At 39.2% G+C, this 25133-nt stretch overlaps 1 protein-coding gene across 5 annotated transcripts in view; it reads right to left on the bottom strand.

Annotated features, from left to right (window-relative positions):
• The window catches only part of UNC80 (unc-80 homolog, NALCN channel complex subunit), a gene marked incomplete at both ends in the record, with an annotated part of 242147 nt that extends 217308 nt beyond the window's left edge, over positions 1-24839 (bottom strand). For all 5 annotated transcript variants that reach the window (XM_082840708.1, XM_082840711.1, XM_082840709.1 and 2 more), the window contains 7 exons: positions 5680-5819; positions 8843-8916; positions 11079-11202; positions 19672-19973; positions 20909-21065; positions 23749-23797; positions 24748-24839. In XM_082840708.1, coding sequence (XP_082696834.1) covers positions 5680-5819; positions 8843-8916; positions 11079-11202; positions 19672-19973; positions 20909-21065; positions 23749-23797; positions 24748-24839 — 938 coding nt within the window. The remainder of the gene's footprint in view (positions 1-5679; positions 5820-8842; positions 8917-11078; positions 11203-19671; positions 19974-20908; positions 21066-23748; positions 23798-24747) is intronic.
• Between the last annotated feature and the right edge of the window lie 294 nt (positions 24840-25133).

The following is a 25133-nucleotide window of genomic DNA, read 5'->3' as shown; positions in this document are numbered from 1 at the left end:
CCCGGTCCGGGAAGATCCCAGATGCCGTGGAGCGGCTGGGCCCGTGAGCCATGGCCGCTGAGCCTGCGCATCCAGACAGAGCCTGTGCTCCGCAACGGGAGAGGCCGCAACAGTGAGAGGCCCGCGTACCACAAAAAAAAAAAAAAAAAGAAAAGAAAAGAAGAAGTCTATAAAGGTTCCATTTGAAAGGTAAGGAAAACAACAACAACAGAGTATAACGTGAAAAACGTCAAGGAGGAAGTGTCAGGAAATGTAGAGTGGCCACCGGGGTTAAAGTGTTAAAAGACCCAATTAGATAAGGACCAAATAGGAGCTGAGTTTCTGACCTGTTGGGAGAGGTCAGGGGAAGGTGATGCTAGCATTCGTTCCTGAAAATGACTAATTCTGGCAAACAACCACAACACTTTCTCCTTTAATGAGGGATCAAGAAGAAAAGAGGCTTCCATAAAAACAGAGTTAAGGAGGTGGGTGGCTTGCTATAGGAACTCCACTGTGCTCCCCCTAAAGGCCTACCTTCTCATGGAAGAGGAGTGAAGAGTGTGGACCGTGTAACTGTCTAGATTGGGCTCAGATCTAGCTCTTCTACTTTCTGTGTGTCCTTGAGTGAGTCATTTAATCTCTCTAAGCTTCAGCTCCTCATCTTTAAAAGAGAAACAATGTCTTCTTTGCATGGCTGTTGTGAAGATTAAACTCATCCACTTATTCAGCGCCCTTCACTAGGCCATGTGCCAGGTGCTAGAGATAGAGCAATGAGTGAAAGAGATTTGGTCCCTCTGCTCATGGATTTTACAGTGATAGCTAATCACACAGGTCTTTAAACTACAATTGCCATTTGTATCGTACGAGAAAACAGGGAGTTCTGTGATTGTATTTAAAATCTGCCAAAGCCTCCCTAGGAAGTAAGGAAATGCTATTTAAATTGAGTCTTGAAGAATGAGGAGCTGGTTAAGTAAAGAGAGATGGAAGAACCATCCAGGCAGGTGGAATAACATACTCCAAATCTCAGAGCTAAGAGGAAGTACGATGCATGTGAAGAACTCAGAAGATGTTGGAATCTAGTGATGTGAATGTGAGTAATTACACAATGTTAGGAGAACTAGACAGCAGCTAGATAATGTGGAGCTTTGAGGGGTATTTCAAGGATTTTGAATTTTATCTTGATAGCAGTGGGCAGCCTTTGAAAAAGTTAAAGTGTAGGAGTAGCATGATTAGTTTTTTTCATGTCTCTGTATGTCCTCTATTGGGTGGTGACAAGAGTGAATAAGAGAAGATTAATAAGTAGGCTGTTGCAGGACTCCAGGCAGGAGGTGATGAATGGCTTGAATAATGGTCGTGGCCATAGAGGTAGGTGGAAGTAAGCAGATTCAGAATATTTTTATATGTGATTTTTCTCAGTCTTCCTTATATCATAAATTTAATAACTACTCATAGAGTTGCTCAAGCCCAAAACCTAAGTTATGCTTGATTCTTTTCTTTTTCTCACTCTTCACATCCAGTCATGTCAGCTCTACCTTAAATATATCTCAACTGCAACCTCATCTCAGCCTTTCCACCCCTGCTACCACCATCCTAACCAAGCCACATCCTCTCTCACCTGGACCGTTGCAAATGTCTCCTAACTAATCTCTGTATCTACTTCTGCTTTCCAAGCCTATTTTCATAAACCATCTGGAGTGATATTTAAAAAGTATAATTCACTTAATGTCACTCCACTGCTCAAACAACTCCAATGACTTTTCATCACACCTGGAACAAAATTCAAACTTCTTACCATGGCTTCCTGGCTCCTCCGTGATCTGACCCCTAATAACCACTTTGGTTTGATTCCCTACACCTTACCCCCTGCTCACCACTAGCCCCTGGTCACACTGGCCTCCCTTCCATTCCTGGAACACATTGAGCTTATTCCCACTTCAAAGCCTTTAGACTTGTTCCCTCTGCCTGGAGTGCTCTTCCCAGATCTTCCTGAGGCTGTGTCCTTCATATCATTTAGGTCTCTATGAAAAAGAGCCCATTTCCCATCCCTTTGTTTTGGTTTTGCCTTCTTAGTCCTAGAGTAACTTGAAAATATTTTTACTTATTTATGCATTTACTCTATTTTATCTATCTTTTTAGAAAATAAGCTCTTTGAGGATAAGAACTTTGACACTGAAACAACCCTAGTGTCTAGAATACACTTAAAAGATATAGAAATGAATGAATAAATGAAAATTTAGACATAACTATGAATGTAAAGACCATAGTTCTGTTTTTTGGCACACAGGAGACGTCTAACAACAGGTAGTTCCTGTTGTTATTCTCTTTAATCTGTGTAGTAAGGAGTTACTTTTTCCCCAGATATGATTAAATTATACCGTTGATAACTTTGTTAGTGAGTTATTGTCACTAAATAAAATGAGAGTCGTGGTGTATGGAGGGGTCATCATAGTGGTTACTTTTGAATAAGTGGAACAGTAATATGAGAAGAGTCTGTACATACTCAAAAGGACTGTGATGGATACACTTTGGGGAGCCACCCCTGCTTCCCACCTGATGGTGGTCACACCCTTTATAATCCTCTTTTCCTGAGTTTGGGCAGGGCCTGTGACTTTCATATAACGTATAGAATAGGGCAAAAGTAATGGCATGTCACTCTTGTCATTAGGTTATTTTATATGACAACGATAATGAGATGTCACTCCTGTGATTATGTTATATTATAAAGACTGTATAGGCAGACTGGAATTAGAGAGGACTTCTCTCCCTTGCTGGTTTTAAAGAAGTAAGCTGCCATGTTGTGAGGTAGCCTGTGGAGAAGCCACACAGCAATGAACTGTGGGTGGCCTCTAGAAATGGAGAGCAGCCCCGAAATAACAGCCAGCAAGGAAACAGGGCCCTCAGTCCTACACCCACAGGAAATGAATTCTGTCAATAACCTGAAAAGGCTTGTAAGCGGATCTTTCCTGAGTCAAGCCTGTGATGAGACTGTAGTCCATCCTGACACCTGGATTTCAGTCTGATAAGACCCTGAAGCAGAGAGTCCAGCTAAACTGTGCCTGGATTTCTGACGTACAGAAATTTTGAAATAAAAAATGTGTGTTGTTTTAAGCCAGTAAGTTTGTTGTAATTTGTTACATAGCAATAGAAAACTAATACAAGAACCATATACAGAAACTAAAGAAAAGCAAAATTTAGTCAAATATAAAAAGGACATGCCAAATACATATATATGTATGTATAACAATCACTTTGCTGTAAGTCAACTATACTTCAATTTTTTTAAAAGGCCATTAAATAGAATTATCTAAAAATGAAATGAGTTTCATCTGAGAGTACTAACTTTCTCATTGCTGAAAGTGTCCAACTGGTTCAAATGTGGTTAGTTTATCAGCAAGGAGACAGGAGATTGGATTGGTTATCCTCACAGGGTTCCTACCACATTAAAAATTGACCATTGACCTGGCACAGTAAATCCTGTGGATAAACACAAACAACCCCTGCTTACACAACTAAAGTTGCTGTCAAACTTTCATATTCCCAGCTGGCAAAAGCTTATTCAATGGAGCCACTTGCTTTTAAAATCCAAAATAAAGACACAAAAATAAACTCTTTTCATTTTGCTTTTTGAAAGCACAACATAGTGTTTTGGTTAAAAAGCAATTATATTCATTTGATGCCATGCTTTCAACAATTCTAAGAAATCTTAAAAAAAAAAACACTATACACGGGGAGGGGGAAGGGTAAGCTGGGACGAAGTGAGAGAGTGGCATGGACACATATACACTACCGAATGTAAAACAGATAGCTAGTGGGAAGCAGCCGCATAGCACGGGGAGATCAGCTCGGTGCTTTGTGACCACCTAGAGGGGTGGGATAGGGAGGTGGGAGGGAGACGCAAGAGGGAAGAGATATGGGGATATATGTATACATATAGCTGATTCACTTTGTTATAAAGCAGAAACTAACACACCATCGTAAAGCAATTAAACTCCAATAAAGATGTTAAAAAATAAAAATAAAACACTGTACTCATGTGGCCTAATTCTGGTGCCAAAAGGAGGTAGATCATTTTAAAATTACCTACAAAAAGGCAAGTTAATACTGAGAGCAAATATCTGTGAATCTTTTCTCTGGGGGTGAGGGAGGTATAAGGACTTGTATCCAGAATACATTAAAAACTCCTACAATTCAATAAGAAGAAGACAAACAACTCAGTTAAAACTTGGGCAACAGTTTGAATAGGTATTTCACCAAAGAAGATATTCAGATAGCTAACAAAGACAAGAAAATATACTTAACATCATTAGGTACTAGGGAAATGTAAATTAAAGCCACAATCAGATCTCACGTCACACCCACTAGAGTGGCTATAATAAAAAGACAACAACGACTTCTGCCAAAGATACAGAGAAAAGTGAACCCTCATACATTTCTGGTGGGAATGTAAAATGGTGCAGCCATTTTGGAAAACAGTTTGATAGTTCTTTAAAAAATTAAACATAAATTTACCATACAACCCAGCAATTCCACTCCTAGGTATCTACCCAACAGAAAGAAAAACATTTGCCCATCCAAAAACATATACGTGAATGTTCATCGAAGCATTATTCACAACAGGCAAAGCGTTAGAAACAACCTAAACATCCATCAACTAATGAATGGATAAACAAAATGTAATACAACCATACAACAGAATACTATTCAGCAACAAATCGGAATGAACCGTTTGTACATGCTATGATCTAAAACGCTGTGCTGAAGGAAAGAATTCAGATGCAAAAGACTGCAGATGGTACGATTCCACTTATTTGAAGTATCCAGAATTGCAACTATATATAGACAAAAAGCATACTAAGCGATCAGTGTTTGAAATGGGCAGAGGGGATGTTTTGGGGTGATAGAAAATGTTCTGAAATTGAATTGTGTTCATAATTGTACAATTCTGTAAATTTGCTAAAAATCATTAAACTGTACACTTAAAATGGGTTAATTTTATGGTATGCAAATTAAACCTCAATAAAACTATTTTTAAAATACCTCCTTTTAAAATACTATCTACTAGACAATAACGTCATTTGAAAACACGGATATACAAATGGTCTCAGGGACCCTCCCCTCCTAGGTGGAGTTTATAGATGGGTACAAAGGCAAACCTCATGAATCCAGGCTTTCATCATTTTATCAGGGAGTAAGGAAGAAGTGGATCAATGTTTGTCCCTAGGGAAGGCGTCGGTAAGTAAAGTCACTATGACACAAGCTAACAGAGGCAGCCTTGGAATATTTACAAAGAACAGACTTTGGAATTCCCTGTCAGTACTTTGGAAGCACTCATTTTTTAATACAAGGATCTGCTGGTATAAAGTATTTGTATACATTAGAACAGATCATTTCACACTCCTGCAACACAGTCTTTTGATAGCATCACTTATTTCTGCATCGAAATATTTAAAATATTATTCAGTTCAGACATCTCATTGAATCAGACATGTCTTTCCATGTCTACCCGAGTGTGTTTAAATGAGCTATTCATAGCTCATTTCTGCAATTATTAATCTAATTATACTTTGACCAAGAAGATGTACATACGTATCATGCACTTACACATTTTAAGGGACAGAGGCTATATAAGTAGCTAGAAATGTATATTTAATTTTTGGGAACTGGGGATACATTTTCGACCCTAACATTGCAATTGTGTACCTGGAATGCGATGGTCCTCTTTCCTGGGAAGTCTGGGAGGACAGACTTCCATCAAGGGAGTTTCCTCGGTGGCAGCCTGAAATGGTGGCCTTGGGTGAGATGGAATCTGACTGGAACGTTTCAGAGACCACCTGGAGTCCCTTTTGGGGGTGGAGATAGTAGATTAGTGCTTTATTTTCCTTCAGGCATATCCTCTAGAATTACCTATCATATTATATACATTGTTTTTTTAAGTTAAAAAAATTTGCAGCATAGTTAAATATCATGTCATAGAGGAAGGGATTTTGCCTTCATTTAAGAGGGAATGGAAACTGGCTTCTAGAGAGCACCTGTGTCATTCTAAGCCTTGGGCTAAGTACTTTCATGTCCTTTATTTCACTTTGCCCTTGATTCTTTTCTTTTTCACCTCCATGTCCAGTATCTACAGAAGAAGAGCTACAAACCAACGATTCATCAAAGAGACACCAATACTGAGGTGAACTGAATAGAGACATGAGGCAGAGAACAAGGGTCAGGTTAGAAAGAGCTAATCAAATCAAAGACAAAACATAAGAATGAAAGTGCAAGGTTCAGGTTTTTCCATTACGCATCAGGGGGGCATGTAATACATTTTTCCAATTGGATACAATTACCTTTACTTGTAAGTACAAATTCATTTCACTTTATTTACAGAGTAGTTTAATTACATTTAGCTGATAAATGTAATTCTGCCCAGGTAATGTGAGCTATTTTTCCATCAGTATTACAGATAAAATTCTTTGCTAAAAGATAAAGACCCTCAAAAACTGATCCTAGCATTTTAGCCCTTACAATTTCGATTTTCATATGTAAAATAAGAAAGCATTGTTCAAACATGATGCATAGAGAGACAAATACAGCTAGAAATTTGATGAAATAAATCCTCTGAATTTGATCAAAGAATCCTTCCGCATGAACATATGATGTGTGTTTCATGTTAGATTTTTGGAGATAAAAAAATATTGGATGAACCTGAACCTTGAAATCCAGAGCTTACAGTTTAGTTTTAAGAGAAGTAAATACAGGTTACAGCAGTACATCTGATAGAAGTATAATGCAAGTCACATATAGGAGACACACACCTAATTTTTAAAGTAGTAAAAAGAAATAGGGAAAATTAAAATTTTAATAATATAGTCTGTTTAATCCCAAATTTTCATTTCAACATGTCATCAATATAAGTGTTACCAATAAGTATTTACCTTTTTTATACTAAGTTTTCAATATCGGGTATACATTTTATACTTAACACCAATTCAGACTATTCAATCAATTCAAACTAATCATATTTCAAGTGCTCAGTAGCCAAATGGGCCTTGTGGCTACCATATTGGACAGTGTAGATTTAGAGTAATTAGACAAGAGTTCATGGGGAGTCAAGATCTAAATTCGTCCCTAAAAGAAAGATACAATTTACGTAGACAACAGGGAGGAGGAAACAGTCTGAGGGAAGACCCAGAGACTAAAACTGCATGCTCTGCCCCCTGGGAGCAGTGCTTAACTAACTGAAGGGATAATCAGGGTCACCTAAGAAGGATGATGTCAAGTGGTGGAATGCACAGAGAGCCAGGGAGAGGAGTGTGGTCTTGAGGTGACGGTTGACGGGACCCACTAAAGGTTCCTAAGGAGGAAGGGATATAATAAAAGGATGGCACCTTGTATATAATGAGCCTCTGTGGAAATGATGAGTTAATAAAAAAATGATGCATTAGGAAGATTAGTCAGGCATTATGAACTGATATTTATGTGAAGCAGGAGAGGCTAGAGGTAGAAAATCCAATCTGCGGCTCCAGCTGCAATCTAGTTACGAGGACCTGGATTTAGTGGGGTAGCAGTGCACACCTGAGCAACGGGATGAAAAGAAAACAGTATGACTCAGGAAATCAAATGGAAAGGATTAAAGAGACTGAAATGTGGGATTTATGTATTTCATTGTATCTAAGTTGTCTTCAAGTTATAAGATACACCATTATTTTATGTATGATTAAGAAAAAAATTTCTGTTAATTAAATTAGGACACTTCTTATCAGTGAGAACTTTTTAATTTTATACTTATTAAAAAGGTCTACCTTAAAAAAAAGGTCTACCTTAGCCTTATTTATGCAGAGCTTTTGATTATATATTAATCCCATGTATATGTAAAAAGGAAAATATAAGTGAAATCAATTTGTGTAGGTATTCCTAAAATTCTTTAACATTTAGCAATTTCAACTCAGAGCTGTTGATATATAGTTTTCCACAGAATAACTTCCTCTGTGTCAAGAGTGTTATTTCTTAAAAGAGTGCTTCACTATCCCCCCTCTGACATACTATTCTAAGCCACTGACCCTGATTCTGCAAACCTGGATGCTGAAAATGACCAAATTTATGCTGCAAGAATGACAATCATATCAAGACTTCTACCAGGCAGGGAGATGGTTAGAGGCCAAAGATCATGAAATACACTAGATTTCAAATATGTTAAAAGTGAAAAAAATGTACATCTTAGAATAGATGAAATACAGCATATAAATCACAGTGTCTATACTTAGCAATTGCTCAGTAGGAGATATACTAGGACTCCAAAATTTCTAGTTTTGATGGTGAAAAGGATGGTGCTACTCCTGGCAATAATGCATGAGCTGGAAAGAGGATCCAATTTTGATGGAAAGCAGTAGAGTGTATTTTTCACATGCTGAACTGGAAGTGAAAGCAGGTCATCTAACATGTATTAAGTTAATGACAGTATACATTTCTATGTGGCTTTGAACTACCCTGGTCTTCATTTCTCTTCTGAATCAAATAGTGCATGATGAATTTACATTAAATTATATTCTGTTTTATTATGCATCTTCTGTTTTATGTGGATTGGTCTTGATTCCCCATTAAACTTTACTTTCCTTAAAGAATGCTGTAACTTAAACCTCTTTTCCTTCCCCACTGCTGCAGTACTATTGTACCTATATTAGGTTTGCCTAGCAAATATTAGGAGATTCAATAATTGAGAACAAGATGATACTTGAGTTAATGCAGGATGAATAATGATAACTAACATATATTGTTACATGCTAGCCATTGAGATACAGCACTGGTCAAGTCTTACCCTTCACACTACACTACGTTCAAGGAATGACCACCCTTCTTCTCATGATTATAATATACTCACCTCTCGGTGTCTTGTGTCTTGATTTGGTGATTCACAGGTCTGACTTTGACTGTTGATGGGAGAGCTTCTCTTAGCTGCAAAGATAGATGAAATCCCACCACAAATTTTATAAGTTTATATGTTATATAAGGTATTTTATTTCCTAAGTTCATTCCACTTTCAAATCAAAAACCTATTTTAATAGATCATTAAAACCTTGAAAGAAGACATTTAATAGCATATGTTGTAAGAGAAATCACATAACCTATTCAAAAATCTTAGCATTTCTAGGATATCAATATAGATTTCTTCATTTATTCAGTATGACTCAATAAGTTAAGGTGCTAAAAATTGGCCATACTAAAAATTATAACAGTTAACATCTACATAATACCTAATATCTGTCAAGTCCTGTTCTAAGCGTTTTACATATATCAACTGATTCAACACTTACAATAACCCTGTAATAACTTATGGTATACTTCCAGACCCATTTTACAGATGAAACAGGGAATTTAACTTGCCCAAGGTCACTGACCCTTAGAAAAAGGTTCCAGCCCAGGCTACCCGGCTCCAGGTGCTTTATTGAACACATTAAGCTGCCCCTGAGGTAAGATTCAAACCAGTCACATCTTTACCGGAGGATCAATGAGAAGCCAAAACGACAGGCCCCATTTGAATTGGAATATTTTGGTGCTGAGAGGCAAAGTGATTTACCAAATCACAAAGCAAGAGATCAGAGGAGTGTCACTCATGTGCCATTGTTTTTCTTCTGGCCATGCTAAGTTGAATTTTCCCTCAGTGGACACCATTTCAAGTCCAGAGGCATCAAGCAGCGGGTAAGGAACCCACTGTGAATATCACTGAGAAGCACAGGGAGCGGGGAAGTGAATAGCTTAGGTGCTTTCATGGAGGGACATGATTCCTTAGTTTTTATACAAGTGTTAACCTCATTCCATCCATGGATTCTGAAGTAGGTCACTTCTGACTATGGCATCTTTACTTAGTTCCTTGATATCTGAATATTATGATAGACTGTTACTCTTTAATTTACAATTTATTTCAATAGTTAATGGATTATATACATGTGAATTGAGGGATTAGTCTACTTTCACTGTATGAAAAATTTCATCTTTTGAATGGCTATAATAAGCATGATTTGTCACTATAAGCATCTTATCACGTATATGAATAATATGCAACTCCTCAGTTTACAAAATCCCTTAACATTCTATGAACGTTTCAAGTTTGTGTTAAGTTCTAGGGGAAAATAAAGCATGTAAGAACTTGTTTATGGTTTCCTTCCCTTTACAAAGCTCTTTTCCATTCATAATCCTCCACTGTCTGCAGAAAAACCTTATAAAGTTAACAAACTATATATATATATATATATATATATATGTATGTATATATGTATACATATATATACTTCTGTATATACTTCAGTGTGTGTATATACACACACACACACTTCTGTAGATTTCCCACACAATTTATCTCTTTTCAAATTTTGTTATTGATGCTAAAAGTTGGGCTGGGAATAGAAGTATGTAATTAAGCACTCTCTATAAAATGGGCACTTTATATGCATTTTTATTGACTCCTCACTATGAAGCCATATAAGGTGGTATTTTTATCTCCATTTTAAAGAAATAGAAATGCTCAGGGAGGCGAGGTTACATACATGGTAAGAGATAGATCTGGGGTGGAGCATGAACTATTCAGGCACTTTTCAAGCTATCATGTTGTACTCTTTCTACAATTCAACAGTAGGACTATTGCATTGGACCATTCCTGTAGTGAAATGCCTTGATAAAAAAAAAACCAAAAACAACCCACTAAGGCGAGATTGTTAAGGAGCTGCTACTCTATCCACCAGAATGATGAAATAATAATGGCTACCACTTACTCACTTACTATGTGCCTGGCATTCTTCTAAGTAATGTTACATATATTAACTCATCTTTCCTCATAACAACTCTGTAAGTACTTGTAATACTGTGTTTTGACCCCTACCCTATTTTACAGATGAGGAAACACAGGCACAGGAAGTTTAAATGACTTACCCAAAGTCACACAACTCAGCAGCATGTGCTCCTGGTTTAGAGTTTCTCATCATGTAAATGAGCCCTGTACCTGGGGCACCTAGACAACACCCTGAAGTTGTCTTCCTCTTGGTTTCTTAAGAGCAAATCATCCCATCGCCCTCACTCCTGTGTATGCTGACACTGTCCCACTGGGCGTCTGAGTCACAAACCTGTAATGATGTTCCTGATGGGCTTCACCAGTGCTGTGAAGCCAGAGACTTCGGGCTGTCTGTGCTCCCACATGGGCTGCCATATAACAAGCCCACTCGCCAGTCGGAACGTGAGGTCAGATTCCTGGGAGAAGAGAAAATCTATATCCAAGAACTGGCTGAAGGGACCAGTCAATGCAACGGTTAACATCATTCACCCAATAGTTTGTGGCACAAACTACTGGGTGTAAGACAGGCTCAAGGATGTATTGTACAACATGGGGAATATAGCCAATATTTTGTAATAACTATAAATGGAAGGTAACCTTCTAAAATTGTATAAAAAAAGAACATCATTCACACGATTATTTTCAAAGCAGGCTGATCTTCAAGACCTTTCTTCTTCACTCTGATGAGTGTTTCTAGGGTAAACCAATAGCCTTAAATTATCATCATAACTACGATAGAAATCACGGTGGTCTGCTTTAGGCAAAATGAATAATTAATAAAGATGCAGCTTTGGGTAGAGTGTGAAACACACAATTATTGTTTTCTGTTAGCAATGATTGAGGCCTTTTTATTTCAAGGGTCTTGGCAGATCTCTTTACTTGTGGTTATTGTTATTATTCCTCTTAATGATTTATTTGTCCTTCTTTCTCCCTCATAAGGCAATACCCTCAGATGCTATTTTGACTTTCTATTCTCCAGTCTCTCTCTTGTTCTTGCATTTCATGGAATCAGGAACGTATAGTTAGACCCTTCTTAGCATGTTATTTTATACTGTTCCCTTCTCAACAATCTTTAATTCCCTGAGGGAAGCGATGTAGCCACAGCCCCTGTCATCATCACAATGCTAAATACAGCATTAGGAATTGGGTGCGTGATAAGTACTTGCTGCACTGTACTTACTTTACAACCCATACTCATTCGGTTATCTACAACTGAAGGTCTCTTCCAGGGAGTACATTCTCTGCTTCATCATTACATCATTTTGAGTGGCTGAGATGTTTAAAATGCAATTGTATAAGTACAAATGTATGACATTCTGAGGTTACATTTTCAACAACTCGGCCTCTCAAAACAATGTAGAGATGGAAGCAGAGAGAGTGATTGCAGATTAATGAACATAACTGAAACCAGGAATTCACAGGGTGGTGATTTGCAACCTGGCTTGTATATTATAATCACCTGGGGAGCTTTTAAAACCTAGGAGGCCCAGGCCCCACTTCCTCCCCTAACCAGACCAATTAAATTAGAATTGCTGTGAGGTTTTCTTGAGTTGCCCCTGGTGACTCTCATGTGTAGCTATGGTTGAAAATCACTGATCTAGAAGGAGGAGAGCTGGAAAGAAATTGAAAAAAAGGAAAACAAATTTATTCTGCAAATGGTGAATCAATGTAGCTCAGAGGAAGCTTCAACCGGAAAGGCTAGATGAAACCCCTGAATAAATCTCCACGTTGGTAAAGAGGGGACTCTTCCGTAAGCTATAGGCCAAGATCCTGGCACCACAGCAGTACCCATGATGGAAAAGCATCTAGTGTCAGTATTGGAAAAGCATTTGTTCAAATTCATGCCACTTTCATTCTACAAATATTTACAGACCACCTACTGTGTACCTGGTCCTATTCTAGGTTCTGGGATACAACAATGAACAAAGCATACAAAAATCCCTGCTCTCCAGTGCAAAGGAGAAGTAAAGGAGGGAAAGGGAAGTACCAGACAAGGTGCTGGTGTTTTAGACAGGAAGGCCAGGGAAGCCCTTCTTGTGCAGGTGACTTTTGAATAAGGATCTGAATGAAATGAAGGAGCTGCCAAGTAGATATTTCCAGAAAAAGCATTCTGTGAAAAGGGATCAGCAAGTGCAAAGGTCCTAAGTATATCTTGTGTGTCAAGAAACAGCCAAGAGACTGCGGGCCTGGAGTCAAGCGAATGACAGAAGAGTAGAAAAAAATAAGATTGGAGACGTTTTTGAATGCCAAATAATATAGGGCCTGATACGCCATAGTAAGGGCTTCAATTACTGAGTAACATGAGAAGTCACTGGAGGGTTTTGAATAGTGGAATGACATGACTCGATGTATGTTTTGAGGATCACTCAGGCTATTGAGAATAGTTTGAGAAAGGGCAAGGGAGGAAAGAGACTAGGGAGCTATTATTTCCAACTAGGTGAAAGATCGTTAGACCAGGGTATTAGTAGAGGGAAAAATGAGAAGCTGTAGATTCTGGATACATTTTGAAGATACAGTTTATAGAATTTGTTAATTGACTAGAGGTAGAGTGTAGGGAAATGAGATGTCAAAGATTTTTTGGCTTTGCCACTGATAAAGATGGGCAAGATAAAGGAGGAACAGGTTTGGGGATATCAGGAGCCTAGTTTTAGACAAGTTAAGTTTGAGAGGCCTGTTAGACATTCAACCAGATATACTGAGTAAACAACTAGATAGATCCGAAGTTAAGGGGAAAGCAACCCCTTTCCCTTGAAATGGACATGGGGAAGTCTGCATGGTATCATGTGTGATCCAGCAATCAAGCAATTAGCCATGATCCAGCAATCAGGGAATTCACCATGTGCAAAGTATATCAGATTTGTCTCCAGAAATGCAGAATGGTACATCACAACTGATCTGGTTTTGACAATTTCTTAGTTTCAGAGATTGGTCCTTTCCACATTTCTTCTAAGTAATCTTGGCACAAATAAAACTCCAATGGACATTGCAGCAGGAAGTGGGCTCTCTTAAACTGACATCCTGGCCTTTAACCTCTGCTCTATCCACTCAGTGACAGTTACTGTCATCATTTTGTTTTGTTTGATATACCCCCAACTAGACTGTATATTTCTTGAAGACAAGTTGAGATCTCCTTCTGGGCATTTTTCCTTGAACATCAATACATAATTGTTGATTAATTGAGCATGTTACAGTCTCCAAATAACATCAAATAAATCTGATCATTCTTTAGACCTGAACACCTGCAGAATGGATGGCCAGTTCTTATGCTGATATGCTCCTTTGTAAGTCCTCTCAAGTTGGCTGAATGTATAAACTCTGGGTCACTAATTCCTCTTATAGAATCCCCTTTCATGGGTCACCCAGTGTGATATATACACATATGCACACATGAACAGAAACTCTGTAGTTGGAGAAGGTACTCTATCATTCAAACAGCTGTGGGGTGGGTAGTCTAGAAAGGTTGAGAAAAAACAGAAGGTGTAAAACTTCAAAGAATCAACATTTCCACAATGTTGCTTGCAATTAAAGCCTGTTTCCACGATGACATGAAGCAATTCTAAATGTGTTTACTAGTAGCTTAGAGACATCTACTTAAACAACTATTATTTTAAATTCTGTTTTAAAGTTGTTTACTTCAGACATACGAATTTTATAAAAATCTCCTTGAGGGCTTGGATTTTGTTTTATCCCCTGACGTTTCTCCAGCACTCTGAACAGTGCCTAGCATGTAGTAGGCACTCAATAAATATTTATGGAAGAAATAAGTGATTAGGATCAAATCAAGAAAATGTTGGCAGCACAGTTAAAGTAGATTCCTTAGTTGTAACAAATGTTCATCATTTAATAATATTTGACAGAATTTTCAGATTATTGATTTCATATAAAATATTTGAGCTAGTTATAAAGTAAAAGCATAAAAATGCATTGAATTATACACTGTCTTACAAAAGGATGAGTCACTTAGATTATTTGCTAATTAGTAAACTAATTCATTCAATAAATATCGATTAAATGCCTACAAAACACAGACACTACATTAGCTACCTAAGATACAATTATAACTCCTATTCTCAAACCATCTGGAATCTAGTAGAAGAGATGGACAGATAAAGAGATAATGATAATAAGAAGCTAAAAATAATTTTTAAAAATATGTCTAATATATTATAGAGATAGAGAAGGAGGGAGGATAGATCTTGAATGAAGTCATAAATGATGAGTAAGAATTTTCTAGGCAGAAGGGTAGGGTAGGAGGGTATTCCAGGTGACATGACCGGCACGAAATAGGCCTGGAACAAAGCATGTTATGTTCTTAGGGAGACTCCAAGCATTCGGAGCTCATAGTCAGGAGAGGTAACCACGCAGGTCATGGAGGTCCCAGTTACCACACTGGAGAGCTAGAGTTTCATCCTCTGTATAATAAGAAATCAACAAATTACTTTAAGTATGTTAGTGATATGTTCAGATGTGCATTTTATAGAAATCACTTTGGTGTTGAGGTTGGATTTTATGAGACAAGCCAGGAGACTGTAAATCCAGTTAGAAAGTGGCCCAAGTAAGAGGCCCAAGCAATGGATGATGAAATCTTGGGTTAAGGAGGATAATAGGGATGAAGAAAATTAGGTAAATTTGAGAAATATTTAAGAGACAAAATGAGTAGAACTCTGTGATTAGTGGAATGTGTAGGTAAGGATGAAGGAGTAATCAAAGGAAGCACCTAGGTTTTGAGTTTATATGAATGGGTCCATCACCTGAAATACAGAACATCAGGACAATGGCTCACTCCAGGGGAAATCTGAAATGCCCTTAGATTTTCTACCTGGAGAAGCTAGTTGACAAGTTGGTCTAGAGGTTAGGAAAGGAGACTACTTTAGACATATAAAATTAGGTGACCTCAGCCTATTAGGACACAAATGGTAAATGAAGCAGGAGGGGAGGTCTCCAAAGAGAAGACAAAGTGAGAAGTGCAAAGGGTCTAGGTTGCATCTCTGGAGAACCACAATGCTAGAGGGGCAGGCAAAGAAGATGCGCTCTCAAAGGAGACAGAGCAGATAGCCAGGGATGCAAGATGAACTAGCAGAGTGTGGTGCTACCAAAGGAATAAAAAACTTCAAGAAGAAAGGATTGTAAGTTCAAATGCAGCTAAATTTTAGTGAAATGAAGACAGCAAAATAAATGTTAGGTTCAATAGCTCAAGGCTGTTCATGACCTTGATGAGAAGAGTTCCAGCACAGAAACAAAAGAAACAGTATAGTTTTGTAGAAAGCCAGATGGAATTGGGTTTGAATCCCACCTCGGTTACCTAAATGAGCTTGATTATTACCTCTCTGGACCTCAGTTTCCTCTTTGGTAAAATGAAGACAAAGATATCCACCTTCCTGTGGGTGTTTGTAAAAATGAGAAATAACATGTGAACACTTCTGTTACCTAATAGAGGAAAGCAGAGCAAGTGGAAGGGATTGAGGAGGTGTGAAGTGGAGGCACAGGCTCATGCCTAGACTGGATTTCAGCCCTTCATGCCTCCTGCAGTACTATGTCCTATAAAAGCCTCAACATAAAACATTGTCTATGTGAGCCCAGAGTGGGGACTCGAGGGAATCATGGCAAGTGGGGCAGCACACGGAGCTTGAGACCACAATTTGCAGAAACAACAGGCTGGATTGTTGTCTAGTTTTACCCCAGGAGCATGCAGATCTCTGGGGCTGGGATAGAAAAGGTGGCTTTCAGTCTTGATCTGGGGCTGGAGTTCTGAAGGACAAATGCAAAGGAAGCATAGGGAGAAAAGGCTATTAAAAGTGCTGGTGAGGAGTTGACATGGGTACAGTATGGAGAAGGAAGGTAGGGCCTGATAACTGCAGGCAAATAAAAGATCTAGGTCAGTGGATCTCAATCAGGGGCAATTCTCACCCCTCCCCACCCCCTTAAGGACATCTGGCAATGTCTAGAATCATCTGTGGTTGTAACAGTTCGGAGGAAGGAGGTACTACTGGCATCTAGTGGGTAGAAGCCAGAGATGTCAGTAAATATCCTACAAAGCACAGGACAAAGAATTATCTGGCCCCAAATGCCAATGGTGCCAAGATTGAGAAACCCTGATCAAGGGATTGTTCATTCCTCACTACACTGATAGAAGCAAAGCCCTTGCTCAGAGGAAAAAAGCGCTGTGGTGAAATGTATTGACTCATTAATATTTTTTGTTCCCTATGGCATCTAGAACAATATTTCTCTCATAGCAATAATAAAATGATAAAACAATAATGCTAGTTATAATAGCCAACAGTAATTGTTACAATACCATGTATTAATCGCCGTGCAGTGTTTCATAGGCATTGTTTTACTTCCTTATAAATACTCCAATCCCAGGCCATAGGTAAAACTTGGGGACGTTGAGCCAGCTTTCCTCACTGTCTGTGTGGTCTCCCCTGAAGGAAGATCTGGCTCCCTTTCTACTAATAATTCATAATGTCAACAGCAATAAAATGCCAACACTAAAAACTACCATTTGTTAATGCCTTTTTGTGTGTCAGGTTGAGCACTTTAATTTGTTTAATCCTCACAATGCTCCATAAAATTATTCTTATGTTCAATTTATACTTGAGAAAACTGAGGCTTAGAGAAGTTAATTGCTCGATGTCTTTCCTACATAGAATAGGAAGCAGCAAGCACTGGATTCTAACACAGGCCTGTTTCCAAATCTTGGACTCTCAACATGTTTTCAAATAAAATTATAGCCATTCCAGCCACTCCTATACTTCCACATTTTTTTTTTTTTTTGCAGTACACGGGCCTCTCACTGTTGTGGCCTCTCCCGTTGCGGAGCACAGGCTCCGGACGCACAGGCTCAGCGGCCATGGCTCACGGGCCCAGCCGCTCTGCGGCATGTGGGATCTTCCCGGACCGGGGCACAAACCCGTGTCCCCTGCATCGGCAGGCGGACTCCCAACCACTGCGCCACCAGGGAAGCCCCTTCCATATTTTTCAATCCAGAGGATCTCTCTCTACAAATAGACATGTTATAGGCTATCTTTTTTTTTTTTTAAGGAGCTTTCTTTCTTGCCCTTTCTGTTTTGGGGACTATGTACATATGTATAATTGCTACTTTTAGCATCTGGATCAGCTTCTGATAATAACTTGGGTTTATTTAGTGACAGTCATTACATATTTATTGATTGCCTCATATATGCCAGACACTATTCTAGACACTATCAGATAGAGTTGTGACCTGGACAGGCAGTGTCCCTTTGCTGGAGAACCTCTGTTCTGGTGGGGTTGATGGGCAACAAACATGTAAACAAACACATAAAATAATTTCAGGTACTGATAGGTGCTAAGAAGGAAACAACAAAAAATGTAGAGTCATGTCCTAGTGGCACTAAAGTAACCAGGGAAATACTTTGAGTTGGTAACATTTGAGTTGTGAGTAAATTGATGAAAAGAACATGGCCATGTGAAAATCTAGGGTGGAAGGTGGCAGTAAATGTTTCAGATAGAAGGAAAAACCAGTGCAAAGTCCTGAAAGCAAAAACAAATGTGTTGAGTTTGAGGATAAGTCTCTGGGGAGCCTGCAACTTAGTGAACAAAAGAGAGGCCAGTGAGATGGAGGGAGATGAGGCCAGGTAGCGGGGCACGAGGCAGATCCTGTAGATCCCACAGGTCAGGGGGACCATCTCAGTTAAAGTAATGCTTTCCATTAAGTGTAACCTTTATCAAAGACTTTTAAAAATAGAAAGTGTAATGTTTCTAAAGCATCAATTTAATTTAACAACATTTAATATTTTTTGATAATTCTGATAGACAATGTGGCCAGTGCATGTGAAGCATTTTGGGGATTTACAGGTAGTTTCAATTCTAGTCCTACCAGCCATGGAACAGAGTCAATCAGATTAAGATCCTAATATTCTATTAAAGAACAGTTGAGCATATTAATTCCTTCTTATCTCTTATCAGAGCACTTAGATGGAATATTGTAATTTATTCATTCACAGAAGTAACAAATAGTTCTTGATTTCTTTCCATGTACTTGATTTTTTTCTACATACTTTCCATGCATTATGTCTTCATATATTTTCACCCTGTGTTTGAATATCCACGATTTTATGCAATGGAGGATCCAAGAGGTTAAGTAATATCAACAAGATGACACAGCTAGAAAGTGGTAGCACTATGATTTAAAATAATATTGTCTCTTTCAGATCCAAGGGGTACATGTATATAATTGTATTTTAATACAATTTGTTTCCATGTAATACTATGTTTTGTACTTTATGCATTTAAAAGTATTTTGAAAAGCAATTCTTAGATTGTATACCAAAATATCAAAAAGTCCACAGTAAAAACTTCTGTTCCAGATCTTGCATTATAATAGAAGTAGCTACAACATGCTGTAGAAATACAAAGGAGATGGTGACTAAACCTACATGGGGAAGGTCAGAGGAAAAGCTTCATGGAAATGATGACACTAAAGTTGAAGTTTGAAGAACCATGAAAGGAACAGAGGAAGGAAAGGAGGGCGGAGCAAACAGCAAGGGCATATTCAGGGAATGGTTCACAGGGCTCCCAGAACTGGATCACGAGGTGGCCAGCAGGGATCGGCAGTTCATCAGTTAAGATAGGATTTAAGCCCCAGATCACAGTTGACTCTATATGCCATGTTTAATATATTGGGTATTATCTTGGGGCAGATGGAGAACCACTAAAGACTTTTGAGTAGGACAATTGTGGTTTTGAAATAACGTTCAATAGTTTAGTATAAAAACAAAGCTCTCCGTGTCTTGGCTTGCTATAAGATCATACAAAGACATGGATGCCAAATACAGAAATATCATTTGAAGCAAACCCTCATCTGACTTCTAGTTCCCCTTAGCCCTCACCAGCTTTCCGCTTACCTTGATTCTGTGTACCAGAGGAGCAAAGAGAAACACAAAGAGCTCCACAGTAGCCATGGAGTTCTGGAAGATCTTCCATCGGTTGTTTTCTTCTTCATCATTGGAGTTGTTTTGGCAAGGCTGCCCTGGAGAGCCCTGGTTTTCAACCTGGTGGATGAAAGCACTGCTGCTGCCACCCCAGCTGGAGCCTCGGTCTGTGCCCCCAAAATGCTCGCTGTTGCAGTCCTGGGGGGCCTCCAGGAGCATCCAGTGCAGGGTATGAAGGAGCTTTGTCTCAGCGACACCCAGTTTATCCTGGTGGCCTGCATGGGACAACAACACAGCTAGGTTAAGGCAAACTCTGTGACCAGAACAACGGGTGTCAACCTTGGGTGTGCGAAGAACATCCTTGCTTTGTTCTGTGGCTTGATTTCCTGGGAGAAACTAGCATTTCTCTACACCCCTTACAGCCACTGCTGAAAGGGTTCACTCTTGTTTTGGGACTTTCTAACTGGCTGCAATCCCTGCAGAATGATATGCTGACACAGGGAAAGAAACTGCATGCATCACATCTCTTCAGTCAGATACCCACATATATTTCCAAATAAGCAGCAGAGTAGTTAAGAGTATGGGCTTTGAGGATAACAGCTACTCCATTTTAGACAGTGTGATTAGGAAAGGCCCCTCTATAAAGGTAACATTTGAGCAGAGACCCAAATGAGGGGAAGGAACTGGATGGAGAAGATCTTGGGGCAGATGGCTAGGACATAATGCCATGTGGGAAAAGCAATCTGCAAAATAATCTAAACAAGAAAAATAATATGCATGTGCATGCATGCACACATACACATAATACCACGAAGTTGGGAAAAGATCTGGAGCGGAATATGACAAACTCATGAAGGTGGTTGCTTTAGGCGTTGGGAGGACAAAGGGACAACTCTGATTAGAACTCATCTTGAACAGGTGAGAGAGAGTTTTTAGCTTCTCTATAACATTCTAATGTTTAAAAGGAGAATACATTCACATATTCTTGTAAAGTTAAAAAGTTAAAACAAAGAGAGCTAGTTCCCTCATTGGTAAAATGGAGATAACAATGACACCAACGTGAGGGAGATTTTGTCAGAATTAAATGAGAATGTGTGCCCAGTGCCTGGAAAAATAGTCAGTTATACAGGTTGTTATTGTGAGTGTTATTATGAGTCACCATGAGTGAGGACAATGGTATGTCATGAAGAAGGAATGTAGCAGCACCAACCTAGCTTGTTTCTGTTTGACAGCAGGGTTGCAGTGCAGTGCAGGACATGAGGCAAAGCAGCTTGTACCAGTTCCCATCTGGAAATGCTCTGGATGGCTTCAGAGAGGGCTGGAGAGAGGCCATGCAGCTTGTTTTCTACCAACACTCGTTCAAAGGACTGTAGATACCAAAAAAAAAAAAAGTAAAATAAGAAATTAGAGATTCTGATGGGTGAAAAAATAGACAACACGGTACTGTATACCCAAAAAGATACGTATCACTAGACCAAATTCTTAGAGTGCCCGCACATTGCATTTCATTGTATATGTTGACATGAAATGAGCCAGTGATAATTTCCTATTGTCTACCCATTTTCACGTTTTTGATCCAAAGTATATGGCTTGAATTATTAAATGATTTTTATTTCCACCAAAATAAGCTCCTGTCAAAAAGAGTACAACAACACATTTAGCTGTATGAAGGTTTTGGACGTAATATTTTATAAAATGATCCTGGGTCATTGAAAGGAGCTATCACAACTGCAGACCAAGGTGAAATGTCTTTTGTGAAAGTGTCTTGAGGTACAGAATTTATGTGAATGGGCAACAAGTGTTAAATAAGATCCAACTGTTTCAAAAGATCTGATTTTGGGGTCTCTGAGTTATTCCATGTCCCTAGCAATGATGTGGCACAGGACACTCCTTACAGAATGCCTAAAACCATAAAGATTGTTCATCTAACTGTTGAATAAAGAGAGAAAAGGAGGGGAAGAAGAAAGGAGGGAGGGAGGAGGGAATAAGCCATTTTTGCTTTGGTGGTTTATTAAATCTTCTATCCTGGCCAGGGATACTTTCAGCAAGTGAAACACCCCACCCCCAAGCCCCAGAACAAGTTGACCTACCGAGTTGTTTCTTCTCTTTGAAGGTGGAGGAGGATATCACTATAAGGTGTTGGGGAAAGTGCAGCTACCAAATATCAGAATAAAGTTAATAAACATTTGACTTGTATGAACAGAACCTGCTTGCTACTTGATGTCCCAAATGATCTAGAGAGCTGTGTTCTCCCCAAGTGGTCATAATACCAGTCCCAAGTGCTCAAGCTGTGTTACTGGAATTATTAGGATATCTGAGAAAAAATATGGCCTAATACAGAGATTCTCCAAAGAAAGCTATTTACCTTCGATTCAAGAAAAGAAAATACATTCACCTTCATAATGAAAGGCATGCTGAGGTTTGGCAAGGAGTTCAATCAGAGATGTAGTCTTTGGGGTTTTCTTAAAGAAACCAGATAAAGGCAGGTCCAAATACTTTAAAATTCCTCAGCCCTCAGGGAATCTAATAAGTATTCATTAAGTAAAGGGTGAGTATGTTAGACATTAAAAGATTATAAAGAATTTATGTAATCTTGAAGAATATACTTTCAGAGGATGAGTTATACATTTTATAATCTCAGGAAGCTTTAGATACTTAATGCCATTTTCTTCTTAAATGTTACTAATATAACTTTTTGTAATTTTAAACCTTGGCAATTGTTTTCTATACTTACATCACTCTCTATCTATCTGTATCTATGAATGGGACTTACTTGATATTGTGTGACAACATTAAAATGTCAGACATATCTTTGCCAAGAACAGAAAAGTCAGGGTTATTTTAAGCTAGTATAACTGCAAGCATGATTTGAGGAAGGCGCAGAGATTTCAGGTGCCAAATTACTTTAACTTGAGCTAAGTACAACAAATCCCATTAAAAGGTCCTTATTAAAAAGTTGGTTAGATTTAAAAAAATATCTGTGACAATTGTGAAGGGCATGAAATGCAACAAAAAAATTCTTATTTGAGCGTGTGCTGTGCATGTATGTGTGTGTATGGGGAGAGGTGTTTGACTTTCCAGTTGGCTTCCATAATAGTGTGTGGCCCTAACACATTTCAGAGCTCCTTACTAGATGGTCATTTATCATCTATCAAGTCATTTGCAAATATCATGGCAATATCCAAATGGGTAGGTTTCCACTTTTAGGTTATAATATATGCAATGTAAAGACCTTTATGTGAGCTCCAAGTTTTAATGAAGTCTTTGAAAAGCCCATTTTAATTTTGCTTCACGTTTTTTTGTCTTCTCCATTTGTAAAAAGACAATCTGTAAGTCATGGGATTCCCTCAGAATCTCAGGACAAGTGCACTGTATTTTGCATAAATATTAATAGCATTATTTTCATAATTATTTCATATCATCCATTTCAGGCTTGCACAAAAAATGGAAGACATAAAAGTTCAGAATTGCATATTACTTTGAGTAGGTCATAGGCTCTCATTTTATGAGCTTCCACTATATAACAGTTTTGATTTTGTTGATTAAGGATTTGACTTATTATACTTGTCCTCATTCTGTTATCTTTCCACACTCTCTTCTACTGCTCTACCCCTCCCCACTTAGGGCCTTTAGACTTGCTTTCCCTCTGCTCTGCCCTCAGCTATTTCTCCCTCCCTTCCTTCAAATCTTTGTCCAAGGGTCACGTTAGCAGGCAAACCTTATCTATCCTCTACTTCTAACATGAAACCTCCACCCTAGTGCTCCTTAATGCCCTTTCTTGCTTAATTTTTCTCCATAGCGCATATCACCACCTGGCTGGCTATGTATTTTACTCCTTTATGAGTGGCCTATCCCCCTCCCAGTAGAATGCAAACTCTATATTTGTTTTGATTATTGCTCTATCTCATCATCTAGAACTGTGCCTGGCACATAGTAGGTGCTCAATAATATTTGCTGAGTGAATTAATATATACAGTACAATTTAAATTCTTTCTTTCAAATTACCACACAGTATATGCAAATAGTCATTAAATGGTGAATATCACATACCACACAAGAGGCTTCATATTGCTTCCCCAGTTTAGGCCTCAAAAATGCACTGAAAAATTAATAGAAATAATCATTTTAAATGCAAGTAAAATTATTATTAGAGCATCCTTATGACATATTTTCAACGAATAAGACATAGTGCTATGAAACAAATTTCACGCCTCCCTGTGGCTTGCTAAAGGGCGGGTATTAAACAGCTGACGACATTTGCTTTTATGTGTGTGATTACATACATGAAAAAGCTGTGGATTTCTACGTTTTCTGTATCCAGTCTTATTCTGAAGACTTCTTACCTAATCGGATTCTAAATCACCAATGGTCAGAAGCGTTGCATTACTCATGTGTACCGTCATTTCAAAAACTGAAAACTGAACACAGTTTGTGGCATATGATTTTCAGAATCTAATTTCTTATCTGATAAATCTCTAAAATAATAATAATTAATAATAATAATGGAAACCTCGTTTCCTGTTTATGGAAATAGGTTTCAGGTTTTTCCAAGAAAAAAAAAATTTATTAAAAATGATTCTTCTCAGAGGCTTTAACCAGGAAGATTACACTAGCTGAATCCGAGCAAAAATGGTTAACAAGTGGGCATAGCAGACATTCAACAAACAGGAGCTGGAAAAACAACAGGTCACCGGGCTGGAATTACAGCAGGAGATGGAGGGGGAATTGGACACAGGAGCACAACCAGTCATAATTATCTTCCCTAATTCCCCGCCCCCTCTCCCTAGGCTCTCTGCCCTCTCATCCCCTAAATAATGTATATATTTATTCTACAGCTGCCAACCTGCTTGCCGTCAAACTTCACTGAAATATTTTTTAAATGCGTGTTTTTACGCGGGTGCAGAAGGCTCAATTTCCAGCCCCAGAGAGGGAGCTGCAGGCTGTGGCGCGGCCTCGGCAGCAGCGGCAGCGGCGGCGACGACGACCCAGGCGGCCCCAGGAGCGCTCCCAGCCCAGGGCGGCCCACGGTGCGCCCTCTGCGCCCCTCACCTGGTTTGCCGCCACAGGAAGGTCTGGATGGGCAAGGGGATGCCGCGGCCGCTGTCTTGCTCTTGGCCCTCGGAGCTCTTCCTCTTCACCATGATGGTGGCTCCTGGGAGTTCCACTGCAGGACCCAGCGCTGGCTCCTCGCTAGCCGCCACCGCTTCCTCCCGCTGCTCTCCCCAACTCTCATCCCCTCCTTCCCTGAGGCAGAGCAGACGCTCTCCGCCCTGATCCCCCGTCCCTCTCCCCTTCCCCAGCCCCTCCCCGCGCGTGGAACATGGCTGCGGGAGGAGGGGAGGGCTGGAGGAACCGAGGAGCGAGGACGGAGGCGCTCGGAGAAGCTGTCCGCCTCGCCGCCCCCGCTCCCTCTCCTTGCTTTCAGCACCTCCCAC

The sequence above is a fragment of the Leucopleurus acutus genome, assembly GCF_964270905.1.
Source record: "Leucopleurus acutus genome assembly, chromosome: 6".
NCBI lineage: Eukaryota > Metazoa > Chordata > Mammalia > Artiodactyla > Delphinidae > Leucopleurus > Leucopleurus acutus.
The sequence above is the reverse complement of the archived record's forward strand: the minus strand, read 5'-3'. Positions and strand labels throughout refer to the sequence as shown.